This window comes from Lepisosteus platostomus, chromosome 4 (genome assembly GCF_059453375.1).
Source record: "Lepisosteus platostomus isolate fLepPlt1 chromosome 4, fLepPlt1.hap1, whole genome shotgun sequence".
NCBI lineage: Eukaryota > Metazoa > Chordata > Actinopteri > Semionotiformes > Lepisosteidae > Lepisosteus > Lepisosteus platostomus.
Window position 1 is genome coordinate 29,624,074 of NC_142614.1, and position 12,888 is coordinate 29,636,961.

General features: G+C 35.6%; 1 protein-coding gene across 2 annotated transcripts in view; it reads left to right on the forward strand.

Moving 5' to 3' along the window:
* The window catches only part of camk4 (calcium/calmodulin-dependent protein kinase IV), a 187,194-nt gene extending 177,485 nt beyond the window's left edge, over positions 1-9,709 (forward strand). For both annotated transcript variants that reach the window (XM_088629361.1, XM_088629360.1), the window contains 4 exons: positions 1,217-1,292; positions 3,450-3,576; positions 6,149-6,301; positions 6,704-9,709. In XM_088629361.1, the coding sequence (XP_088485487.1) occupies positions 1,217-1,292; positions 3,450-3,576; positions 6,149-6,301; positions 6,704-6,880 (533 nt within the window). In that variant the 3' untranslated portion in view covers positions 6,881-9,709. The remainder of the gene's footprint in view (positions 1-1,216; positions 1,293-3,449; positions 3,577-6,148; positions 6,302-6,703) is intronic.
* The last annotated feature ends 3,179 nt before the right edge of the window (positions 9,710-12,888 follow it).

The window sequence follows — 12,888 nt, forward strand, 5'->3', positions numbered from 1 at the left end:
TTACGTGGATATCCACAGATATCCATAGTGTACATAGTGTAGCTTAATACAGTATTACCACTGCTTTTGTAGACTGACTATATATATAATACATGCAATTATTTATACCACTCTTTTGCAAATGACCATTAAAGAGATATTAAAATGTTTTGAGAAACAAAATATGAACAACCATGTTACATTTTAAAATGGTAGGTAGGCTTTGTATTTCCATAACATATAAGATATTAAATGTCAGATTTTCAAGAAATACTATAATTACAGTATACTCAGAAAAAAGTTTTAATGAAACTTTTGTCTCAGTAACACAACACAAGTGCCACCTAGCAATCTGTTTTCAGCTATTAAGTGCCGTAAACAGTATGCTGGACAGGACTGACTATACTGTAGTATGCTTTCTGCTGACATGAGTTTTGATGTTGAATATACTAGTAGGTTAATTGATTTCTGGGAAACTAGCCCTGGTGTGAGTGTGTGCATCTGTGTTTGTGTCTGCCCTGTGATGAACTTTCAGGGTTTATCCCACCTTACGCCTGTTGGTTGCATGCTCCGCAACCCTGAATTAGAAGAAGCAGTTAAGAGTATGGATGGACAGAATGAATGTACTACTGTGGTGAGAGAGGAATTTTACTGAAGGTGGAGACATCTCTTCCTGTATTGACTTTTTAACTGGAATGGGCTTTTATTCTTGTGTTTTTTTCTTCTCACACTGCTTGTCCGGCTTGCTTTTTAGAAGTTGTATGTTATTTAACTTGTTGTTGCTGCTTCTGCTCTGTGTTTATGTTTTGGTTGCTCTTTAATGTCTTTGTATCAGAGTATACATGCAAATAAGTATTTAGTTGCACTTGTGCATATGACAAATAAACTGAGCTGAACTAATTTTATAGTTGCTGGTCTGTAAGATATTTAATATTCATGTTTTGTAGTGAAAAATTATTATTTATATAGTATGTCTGTTTCTTCATCTGCCATACAATAAACAGAATTGAAAGAATGTCTAAAGGGGGTTTTATTTTTCTGTTTAAACCAATACAATAACATATCATTTTGCCAGTGAAAGTTTTAAAAATGTAAGTTTTTAAGTTTTTTTTTCTATAACTTTTTCCCTTTATTTTTTTAATTCAGTTTTGTAAATGAGGTAATTAAGTGGATTGGGGGCAGGAAGTGTTGAGGTATTTAGGAAAGCTAAAAATGCTTATTTTATGTTTTGTTGCAGCTCCTGAAATTTTGCGAGGGTGTGCTTATGGACCAGAAGTTGACATGTGGTCTGTAGGAGTGATTACATATATCCTGTAAGTTACGTTATTCACAGAATTAAGTTATTCTGGTTTTGCTTTACAGTGAGCTTCTGAGTTTTTGTGTCTTTTGATTGAAGAGAGATTTTCTTTTATAGTCACTGCCTTGAAAAACCCTGTAGTATGTTAAAATCATTCAGTACCTTGTGAGAGTACAGAACAAATCAGATTAATGCTAATGATATTAACATCCCTGCATTTTGGAGCAGATGTTTTTTTGTACACATGAACCATCTGGTTGCTTACTGTCTTAAGGACGCTTTAAAGTTTTGACACAACCTTACAAAACAAAATATTCTAAAACAATTAGTAGCTTCTCCTTACCTACAACAATATAACTATGAATCTAAACCTCTAACCCTGTTGGTCTTTTTGTCCAAGTTACTTTCACCCTGTTTTCCATTCAAATGTGAAAACAAACAACCAATAAAACAATTAATTAAAAACAGGTGAAAGTGTTTAACCAGCAACAATTACAGTAAACCTTTGGTTTAGCGGACTTCAAATGTAACACACGTGTTATATGCTACTGTATAGGTATGCTTTAGCAAATTTTATACAGTACAGTATACTTACAACACATGAAATAAAGAACTTTCAATTATTATGTTGACAAAGGCACAGGAACAATTTTCATTAACTGTAAATTGTATTACAAAAATATGTTCAAAGATCCAGAAATCATATAATATGGATTATATAATATATTTTTAATAATAGTATATATTTCTAACACTATTTGTCATTTGGATTTAAAGGACATTTGGTAATAAAGGACACAACATCCACCATTAGTCTGTTAAACCAAGGGTTTACTGTAAGTGTATTTGAGACTGCATTTTGGCAGCCTCTAGTGACAGACATGAAGTCATTAGAGTCCTTACATTGGACAACTTGATGATGATGATCATCATCATCATTTTTCTATAATTGTACCAGGTTAGTGACAAAGAAAACCAATTTCTGAAAGTTAACATTTGATTTGTTATATCTAGGGCCTGGTCTGGACTTTAAGATAGGGGAATTTGAATTTATGCGTCAGGATAAATTGCAACAATGTGGATTCAATTGATGTGGCTAAACTCTTATGTCAGTTAGACATAAGCATATATGAGTAGAGGTTAGATAACTGTGATATACGGTATTGCTAAAAGTAACTCAATAACGTATCATATCTTCCTGTCACAACCACCTTTATTTTTTATATTTTATTTCTTAAATGCCCATTTTTTTCCCTAGCATTAATTTTTATGTTTGCCATGTACTGTGGAATTTAAACTTTGCCTTCTTCCTTGAAGTGTTCCTGCAGAGTTACTGTTATAAAAGTTGTGTACTCTTGCTGTCATATCGCATTTCATCTAACAATGTTTTAGGAATAGCAATTTATTTATGAATAAAAATGGGTGGTTAAGCAGATATTTTGATTATTTACAAAGGGATAAATGATTTGTCATGTGATTAGCCTTAATAAACCTTTAAATAGCACTTTTTTCAAATACTTCACATTACTGTAATGATTAAGCACTGAATCCCATTGCTTATTGCTTATTGTTGTGCTTATTTTAGAAAGAATGTTTTTGCCCTACAATAAATTGAATGACTATTGACAATAATGGCAGCCAAGTGCTAGCACAAAATGACAGTTCTCTAGCTTAAAGCAATACTGCACACTTGTTCTTCTGGACATCTCTATGAAACTGTGATTTCTACTTTGAGGAAACCAATAGCCTAGAATTGTGCACCAAGCAAAACACATTGGTGTTCACATGTAGATTTCCAGTACAGCATAGTGTAATTGTTGAACCATATATCATGGAAGTTTATGAAGACCATTGCTTTGCCATGACCTAAAAATAGCAGAAATTAATATCTGCCCTTGAATACAGTGTATGGCCTTCAGGATACAAGAGAACATACTGTATAGGTTCTTTTTATGCATCCATGAAATAATAGTTTTAAACTTTATTTCCTATTTGACAGTAAAAAGTAAGTTTGAAAAATATCTTTGTTGGATGCTTTTCTGCAGCTGCATAGATATAACACCTGATTGTAAACCACTTTACTTGACAGGAAATTCAAACTTCCATATGTGTTACTGTCAGAAAAACATCTGCTGTCTGACACACATTCTCTTGTCTGCTTTTGTCATGTTAGACTATGCGGTTTCGAGCCATTCTTTGATGAAAGGGGGGATCAGTACATGTTCAAAAGGATTCTCAGCTGTGACTATGAGTTTGTCTCCCCCTGGTGGGATGATGTTTCCCTAAATGCTAAGGATCTGGTGAGTAGGACATTCTCTGGAATAAAAAAGGCCTACTGGTTGTCATTTCCCTAATCTCTTATTTGCTTAATTTAACTTAATAGTTAGCCTTTTATGAAATTCAGTAGATATTTTACCAATACAAAAATCTGACAGTGTAATTGAAAATGTATTACCAATACGATGTCTTTTTTGTCTAAAAATACATTTTTAAATTCACTAGATAAACAATGCAGAATTAAAACCAGACCAACAGATAGACAGGGTTTTGTTATATGCTTTGATTTCCTCCAAAACATGTTTTGGAGGATGTTCAGGTTTGATTAACTGATTCCTCATAAGCTTGGATTTCCAACTCCTTACATTATGTGCCCAAACTATATGTGTAGTAACTTTGATATCTCTTCATCATTCCAGTTTGATCACTCACTTCTTATCTGTTTCCTGTCCATTAACCAGTTTTGTAACACACTTTACCTTGAATGCCTGCTACCTACAATTTGAGAATTCATTTTTATGAGGAACCTTATCAAAAGCATATACACATATACCACGTCATGTGCTTGTTCTGTATTCTTTGCTGCTGTTTCTTGTTCAAAGAACTCTAGCATGTTAGTCAAGCAATTATCTTTAAAGCATATGATCTTCTAGATTAGTTCTTATTATTGTTTCCATAACTTTATATGTAACAAAAGTAAGAATTATTGGTATCACTTTGTTAAAATACATTGCTTCTTTATGTTATTCATCACTTTCCAACACTTCACTGATGATGTTTAAGGTAGACAAGTGCAGGGTATTGCATAGTAAAAACACATAGTAAAACTATAAATACAAAATGTGAAACACTGAGCTAGAAGAGACTACTTACAAGAAGTGGTGTTTATATTGACATTAAAAGGGTAAAGCTTAAATCAAAAGGCATTAAATTAAAATTGTATAAAACACTAATAAGACCTCACTTAATATTATTAATATTAATACAGAATATTATGTGCAATTTTACTCATCACTAGAAAATGTATTACTACTCTGGAATCCAACCAGAGAAGAGCAACCAAGTGTAACGCCCTCGCCTGGTGGTGAGGAGGAAGCGCCCCTAGGCGCTCGTAGTACCGCTGGGCATGCTGGGAGTGGTAGCCGGGGAGAGTCTGAGGGTCAGCACGATGACCAGCAGCTGACCCTACCTGTGTAAATAATGTCCTAGTAGTTCAAGTGCCCTGTGTAGTCTTGTAAAAGTATAGTGTGTTGTTAGTTAATTACCACCCTAACGATGTGTACGTGTTCAGTCAGTCTCCTCCTGTGTTTGGTTTTGTGTGGTTGTTAATGAATAAAGCGAATGCTTGTTTGTTAATTGTGTCTCCACTCGTCCTTTGTTCTGAAAAGAACCTGCAAACACTACACAAGTATATTAATAATAATAATAATTGCTTACACTTATATAGCGCTTTTCTGGACACTCCACTCAAAGCACTTTACAGGTAATGGGGACTCCCCTCCACCACCACCAATGTGCAGCATCCACCTGGATGATGCAACGGCCAGAACGCTCACCACACATCAGCTATCAGTGGGGAGGAGAGCAGAGTAATGTAGCCAATTCATAGAAGGGGATTATTAGGAGGCCATGATTGGTAAGGGCCAATTGGAAATTTGGCCAGGACATCGGGGTTACACCCCTACTCTTTTCAAGAAGCGCCCTGGGATTTTTAATGACCACAGAGAGTCAGGACCTCGGTTTTACGTCTCATCCGAAGGACAGTGCCTGTTTACAGTATAGTGTCCCCATCACTATACTGGGGCATTAGGACCCACATGGACCACAGGGTGAGCGCCCCCTGCTGGCCCCACTAACACCTCTTCCAGCAGCAACCTTAGTTTTTCCCAGGAGGTCTCCCATCCAGGTACTGACCAGGCTCACACCTGCTTTGCTTCAGTGGGTTGCCAGTTGTGAGTTGCAGGGTGATATGGCTGCTGGCTATATTCCAGGGGTTAAGAGAATTACCTGCATTGACAGGCTTAAGGAACTGAACCTTTTTATTATTGAAAAGAGAAAACTATGAAGGGACCTGATACAAGTATTCAAAAATGACAAAGTCAACACAAACAATTTCTGAATGAACCATGCAACATGAACCAGAGGGCACAAATGGTAACTATGTCAAAGGGTACTATATTAGCAATTTTCCAGTCAGTCAGTATTACCCCAATCTCAAGAGATTACTGGCAGAGCTCTGTAAACAGCTTGTTTTCTTAAGTACAGTTGGTTGAATACAAGCAGGCCCTTGTTTATCTTAAGTACTTCTATTACCTAGAACACCTGTGCCACTTCTATGTTAATATTATATCAGCCTCGACAAATTGTCTTTATTGGCAAACGCCTGAGTGAGATATTTATTGAAAGCATTAGCCATTGCCCTTTTAGCATCTAATGGTTTCCAATTATCTCTGAGATAATCTTAATCCTTTACTGTTCTTTTGCAGTTGTAGTACTTAAAAATAATTTAACTTGTATTGAAAATGAATAGACATTTTAATTTGATCTCATGTTAACACTGAAAAAGCCCCAGTAATATATTTTTCTGTTCTGCAGGTAAAAAAGTTGATTGTTCAGGATCCTAAGAAGCGCCTCACTACCCTGCAGGCTTTGCAACACCCATGGGTGACAGGGAAGGCAGTTAACTTTGCACATATGGACACTGCGCAGAAGAAACTGCAGGAATTCAATGCTCGCCGCAAGCTCAAGGTAGGTGAATAACAGCAATAATAAAAATAACTAATTCTAACTGAAATATATTTTTCTGTATATGAAACAGTAACAGATGTTCTTCAAGTTTTCAAATTGGGTCCATCTTGTTAGCAATATGAAAATAATATGATTCAGAAGGAAAACTGAAAGTTATGAACTGTTCTTGTTATGAACATAAAGACTTAAGGTATGGGACACACTAAATAAAAATGAAAATTGTTATTTCCAGTATTGTAAGGTGTCTTTCTTTAGATAAAGAGACCATTTTTTACTTCAACCAGAATAAAATAGTTTGTTCTTTGTCTTGAAAAAAAACTATTCTTTTATAAAGCCTTTTGTACTATCGTATCTTTATAAAGTTCACATTTACAACTTCTTGAAAATGTGTGTTGTGATCAGGCTGCAGTGAAGGCGGTGGTAGCTTCCTCTCGGCTGGGGAGCGCTGGCAGTCATGGCAGCCATGACAGCAGCAAGAACAGCCGGAACCACTCACCCATTCAGGAGCACGAGCCTGAGGTGCAACCGTCGAAGGAGCAGGAGCAGGATCCGGGACAGATCGGGGAGGGAGACTCCTAGATCCCATCCCATTTCTTCTCGAGCACTGCTTGGGAATGCCCTCAAGTCCCAGAACTTCTTAAAGGTGGATATTCCAACCGAAAGTCACAATTTACAGGCTGGGACTATGACACTTAACTCACTCCTAATGCATGTGAATGCTTTATCAATTAAAGAAATGTAGTCATAAAAACTAGCACGAGACAGCCTTTTGTGACATGAATGGGCACAATGTTATGAAATGCCAACAAGTGTTTAAAAACACACAAAGCTGATCTGTTTCTGCAATAGTCCATTCATATGCATCTTTCCTGGTCTTCACCGGGTAATATAGATTTTCTTTTTGCTAATTACAATGGTTGTATTTTAATGTTTACTGTTACTTTGTTTAATTCTATTTTTTTTATATATACAGATTACATCTCATGGTATAGTTAAGCATTTTAGGATTGTTGCTGATGGTTTGTAATGATTACCTTTCTATTACATCTCGAAATCTGCTTTGAAAGTACAATATTTCAAAATGTTTACAGAACTAATTGTTTTAGATTTATATGCAAAATACATTCCGTTAAGAATAGAGAAGATGGCAAAAAAGATCCAAATGGCCATAAATTATAACTTGCCCAATTCTGTAAAAAGAATGCCTTATTGTATCTTCACTTGTTTATACATTTTAAAAGTGTCAAATGAAGAAAATAACTTTAATACCTTGTAAACTATTAGACTTTTAGTATAAGGGTCTATGTGTTAAAAAAACACATGGTTTGCTCTGTTATAATTAGGAGACTACTTTGTAGAGATAAACTGTAACTATTAGTTTTACTGTAAGATATTTACAGGGTTAGCTTTGGTATTTAGTACAGTTGACTTTTGTATACCAACATACCCAGTTTACAACTGAAGAGGTCCCCTGTTGGCTACTGCAACACTAAAATGTTGCTTTGCACTGGAATGGACAGTACAAATATCATTTGAATAATCGGCAATAGTGCCAAATACACTTGCTCTTAAAGGTGATAGGCAAAGAACTTTAACCATTTCTTTTTATTTTAGAATTTGTTAGTAAACACCAAGATATAAAGAGATACGGTCAAATATAATAGTTTGAATGCAAAAAAAAAACAGTAAAATGTATAGTTTTCTTTCCCTCTTAGCAACTTTTGAACAACATCTATGAACAAAGTTAATAATGCCTTTTAAAGCCAAAGTTTAAAGCCAAAAAAGAGAATCTTAGTTTCTACAGATTTCAATTCATGAAACAAAGAAACATATGATGTAATGTCAAAGTGGTGGGATGTAAATAAAACTTCAGTAAATCAGAAAAGTTAAACTGGGATAGATTTCTATTAGACTTAAGATGTACAGTAGAAACAATAGTTTCTGCCAGAACAAATCAATAAAACTATCTGGTCCCCAGTGATTTCAGGACTTCTTCCTGAAGCTAGTTGTGGGTCATGGAGAAAACAGAAATAAAGAAAAGCACTGAATTCAGCCTACACCTTGCAAAAAAAGAAAGTAAGACAGTATGTCACACAAAAACAGCAGAACTTGATAATGGTAAAGTGATGAAACCTTCAAGCAAGATTATTAGCAAAGCATCCAAAGAGCTTAAGAGCCTTATTTTGGAAGTATCAGTATATTAAAGATATCATGCCTGGTTCACACAGTGAATTGAATCTAGTTTTTTTTAACACATACTGTTTGAATAATAAAATCTGGAGTGATTCAAAAAAACTGTCATATTGTGTACTGATGAACTGTCATCTCCAGGAAGGGTCTGGATTACTTTCACTGGCTCATCTCCAGTACTGCTCAAAATTCTCTTTAGTTCAGCTGGGAAAGTGGTTTTTAGACGGGGCTGTATTTGTAAGGTACAGTAGCTGAAAGGCAAACGAGATGACAGTGGGAATGAGAGAGAATTATGTGACAGACAGTGATGGAGAGTGTTCCAGGAAAGGAGGAAACAGAGTAGGTGACAAAGAGAGAAGGAAATGACACACAGAGAAGGGAGTTTTGGACTATGCTGCCAAACTGGCCAGGCAACTACAAACTGCTGCTGTCTGTTGTCAACAATACCTGTAATTTTATATAATTTTCGTAATTCTATTCTTTACTCCCCCTGCCTCTCAGCTGGGAGTGAAAATGGTAGGTGTGTAACTGTGACAACTCTTGACATCACACACCACATTCTCATTCTTGTTCTGAACTTTAAAATAAGAAAGCATACAAAATGAATAAACAAACTTTTGCTTTGAAGACAATGTTATCCTATTTGTTCATCAATAACAAAATTCAAAATGAAAAGAAAAGGTCAAAATCCTTTTCCTCTTACCTTTTTGGACTGTACTGCTATATATGTTATCTCTTCTGAAATGTATCTCCTTGTCGGTCCTAAATCTGTAGATATACCTTTGTTATACACTATGGTGTAATTCCTTTTAATTGTATTTATTATTGGCTAATGGGCTGAATCTGTCACAAAAACCAGGCAGCTTTTTTAATGAACTATATATATATATTTATAGGCAGTTTGTTAAAAAAACAACAAAAATGGTTATGATAAAGAGCTAACCTTGTGTTCCACGCAGTGTACTTGCCAGCATGTGTGTACTTCATTCTAAAGGCTTCAGGGAATGCTGTGGCCAAGGTGTATTCTATTGTCCTCTCCCCGGAAGACCGCAGTGCTGGTTTTAGCCAAACTCTTCAGCGGAGACTGTGAACGGCTGTGATCCTGAGGATATTGTTTTGCATGTGGAAATGTTAAACTAATCTGCTGCAGTTGTCTTTCAATAATGCACTGTATTTTAACTACTTATATAAAATAAATGATATGTTTAATGGTTCAAAGTGTGAAAAGTCTTCAATTTAGAAAATGTAAAGGACCAAGAAGAAAGCATTAAGGGTTGAGTACCAGTACATTTCAATATCTTTGGTAAAACTGTGATTTACAACTGTTCTGTCCTGCTGTCCTGAGCCAGGGCCTATCAGAGGGGAGGCCAGCAAGGCCTTTTGGCCAGGGCTTCACATACTGTAGAAGAGGGGCCTCAGATTTTGAAGGATAAAATATTTTTAACTACGGGTATTTTTAAAACTCATTTCTCCCACACTTTTCAAGCCTAACAATTTATCCGGCTTTGGATGTAATACATTTACAGTATGTTTATTAATCTGCTACTTTTTCCGCTTGAAGTGGGATTTAGTGACCAGATGACAGGCACAAAAGACTGGTGCATGAGTATGAAATTGTAAGCCAGTGTAAAGTTTTAATTTATTTTGAGACATTCTACATATAACAAATCATTTTACGAAAATGGGGGCAGTGCAAATAAATTGACATTAATAAACTGATCATTATTTACTGTTACAATGAAGAGAAGATTTGAAAGCGGTGCAAGTAAGAGATGGTGAAAAAGCCAAAATGATGCAGCCATGAAAAGCTTAAAGCCAAAACATAATTGTAGAAAAGACTCCTGGACCATTAAATGGTACAATCAATATTCTAACAGACAAAAAGAGGTGTTGAAGAGCTTCAGCATCAGGCATTCAATAGATGGTGAAAATGGTGTATTTGTCCAACAAAAGAAAGATATTACTGGCATGGATTTAGCACTGTCTGCATTAGATTCTGAAATAGGACTTTTCGACAATAATGCTGCACAGATGGAATTGTTTCTGAAGGTTAGTTGCTTTTCAATTCTGAGTAACATTCCAAAATATGGTGTAAATCATGCTTTTCCTACTCACATGTTGATAAAAGCTCTCCAAAATTGTGAGATCTGAAAAAGAGACTGTCTTTGCTGGAGTTTGGAAAAGAAATGCCTGTACTCTGTTCCCTGCATGGTCTGATTCATCATGCATCACCAGAGACTGGAGAAAGATAAAAGATCAAATACTTAAACACGTAAATTCATCACATTTTAAAGATAACTATGTTTGATGAAAATCTGCTAGTGGAGCAGCATCAACTAAAAATCCATTGAAGTAGAGAAATTGATAAATGGAGAAAAAATATTGAAAACAAATTGAATGTCATTATTTTCCTTGCTGAAAAAGGATCAGCTTTCTTTGGCACCAATCAACATTGGACCCTAAAAATGGAAACTTTCTTAGTATCATTTAGTTTTTTTGTAAGTATGACCCACTGTTGTCTGAATATCTTAAGCATCTTCATGAAACACAACTGAGACAAAAATGCATACAGGTTCATTATCTTTCCACAAGAATACAAAATGATTCCATGTGGGACTTTTGTAGAAACAACACTTCTAACGTTATGAAATGTGAAGTACTTACAGTATGAGTTATTCGTGATGCAACTCCAGTCTTTTCTCATAATTTGCAGACAACCTTAATCATTCGATATGCAAACATTGCAGAATGTTTAAAAGTGTCTTTGATGATTTCACAAAAAGGGAAGATGCTTAGGTTCTTAATGTCCCGAAAGGATTTAAGTTACATTCTCAATTCTACATTGGCAAATTCATACATACAGTATGACATTGGATCCAATTCAGCTGGGAAGCACAAAGGAGCAGTTCTGCCAAAACACAATAAAAATAAACACAACTGCATCTTGTTGGGGTTGGCTGTGCTGAATTGTGCAAGGCAACAATCATGTTCTTTGGAATTGTTTCAAATGTACAGTCTTTTTAGTAGGAGTTCATGAAGGTGGTAAATTTTAAATATGTAGATTCCTATTTCACTCTAGGTATGTTATCAACCAGATGATGGCCTATGTGTATTAATGGTGTGAAACATTTGGATTATTTGAGAAAGGCTTTAAAAGAGCTTGAAGATCTCACTCCCACATCGCAGGCTCATACTGAATGTAAGTCTATATAGAAGTAAATGTCAAAATATGAATATATCTTACTGTCATCAATATGGATGAAACTGCTTAAAATAATTTCCAAAACTGTACTTGTGATCGAGAAAATAATAATAATAAGCCTTATTTTATATAGTGCCTTTAGAGGTGGCTTCCCAAAGTGTTTTACGGAATGACAACAAGAATAAAGCCATACACATGATATGCACAGTAAAAGAACACAATGAGAGGAGACAGTAGATGGGGGTACTAAATACAGTAGGAGCAGAGGGGTCAAAAAAAGAAACAGTTATGTTAAGGATCTCAAAAGAAGAAGGTTTTGAGTGTAGATTTGTAGGAATGTAGAGAAGGTGACTCTGATATTCTAGGGCAGTGGTTCTTAAACTGTGGTACGAGTACCAGCAGTGGTACGCGGAGCGCCGCCAGCTGGTACACCATATGATCCATAGAACTTTGTTGTGTGAGCTGAAAAATCGGGACGGTTTTCATATTTTCTATTTTAATAAGTGTCGAATACGCAGCCTACGTACTGCGATACAGTGCGCGCTAATACTTCAGTGGACACAAGAGATACTCTGTAATTCTATACCACTCTATAGGAGTGTGTGCTACGGACGAAGTGACCAATTGTATTTAAAAAAAAAAAACTATCTCCAGCAAATAGGGAGGTAGGAGAATGTGCGTGATTTTGGAACAATGCCAATGTTGTAAACATAGGAATGCATAGAAATACGTGCTACTAACGCTTGTAATCTTGTGAGCACAGGAAAGTGTGATAGATAACAGAAAAGTATTTAAGAACTGTTCTAAGTTAATTTGAGAAAAATACACAGAGCGTCTCTGTGTTTCGCTCCCATGTGCATGAAATAAAAACTTAAAATAAATACGGAAATAAAAACGGAAACGTGGAAAAATGCAAGCTTGCGGATTGCTAAAGCAGGTAAGCTCCACACTATTTTTGAAGAACCTTATTTACCGTTGGCAAAAGAGCTGCCACATATTATGTGTGGAGAAAAAGCTGCTAAACAGCTCGACCTGCTGCCCCCCTGAAAGACACGGTCATTCATAGAATTATTGAAATTATATCAAAAGTACGCCGATAGAACGCGTTAAGATGAGCAGATGTTTTTCACTGCAATTAGCTGAGTCTGTAGTCAATTTGGCCAATTCACTCGTTTACGTTAGATACGAGTTTGAG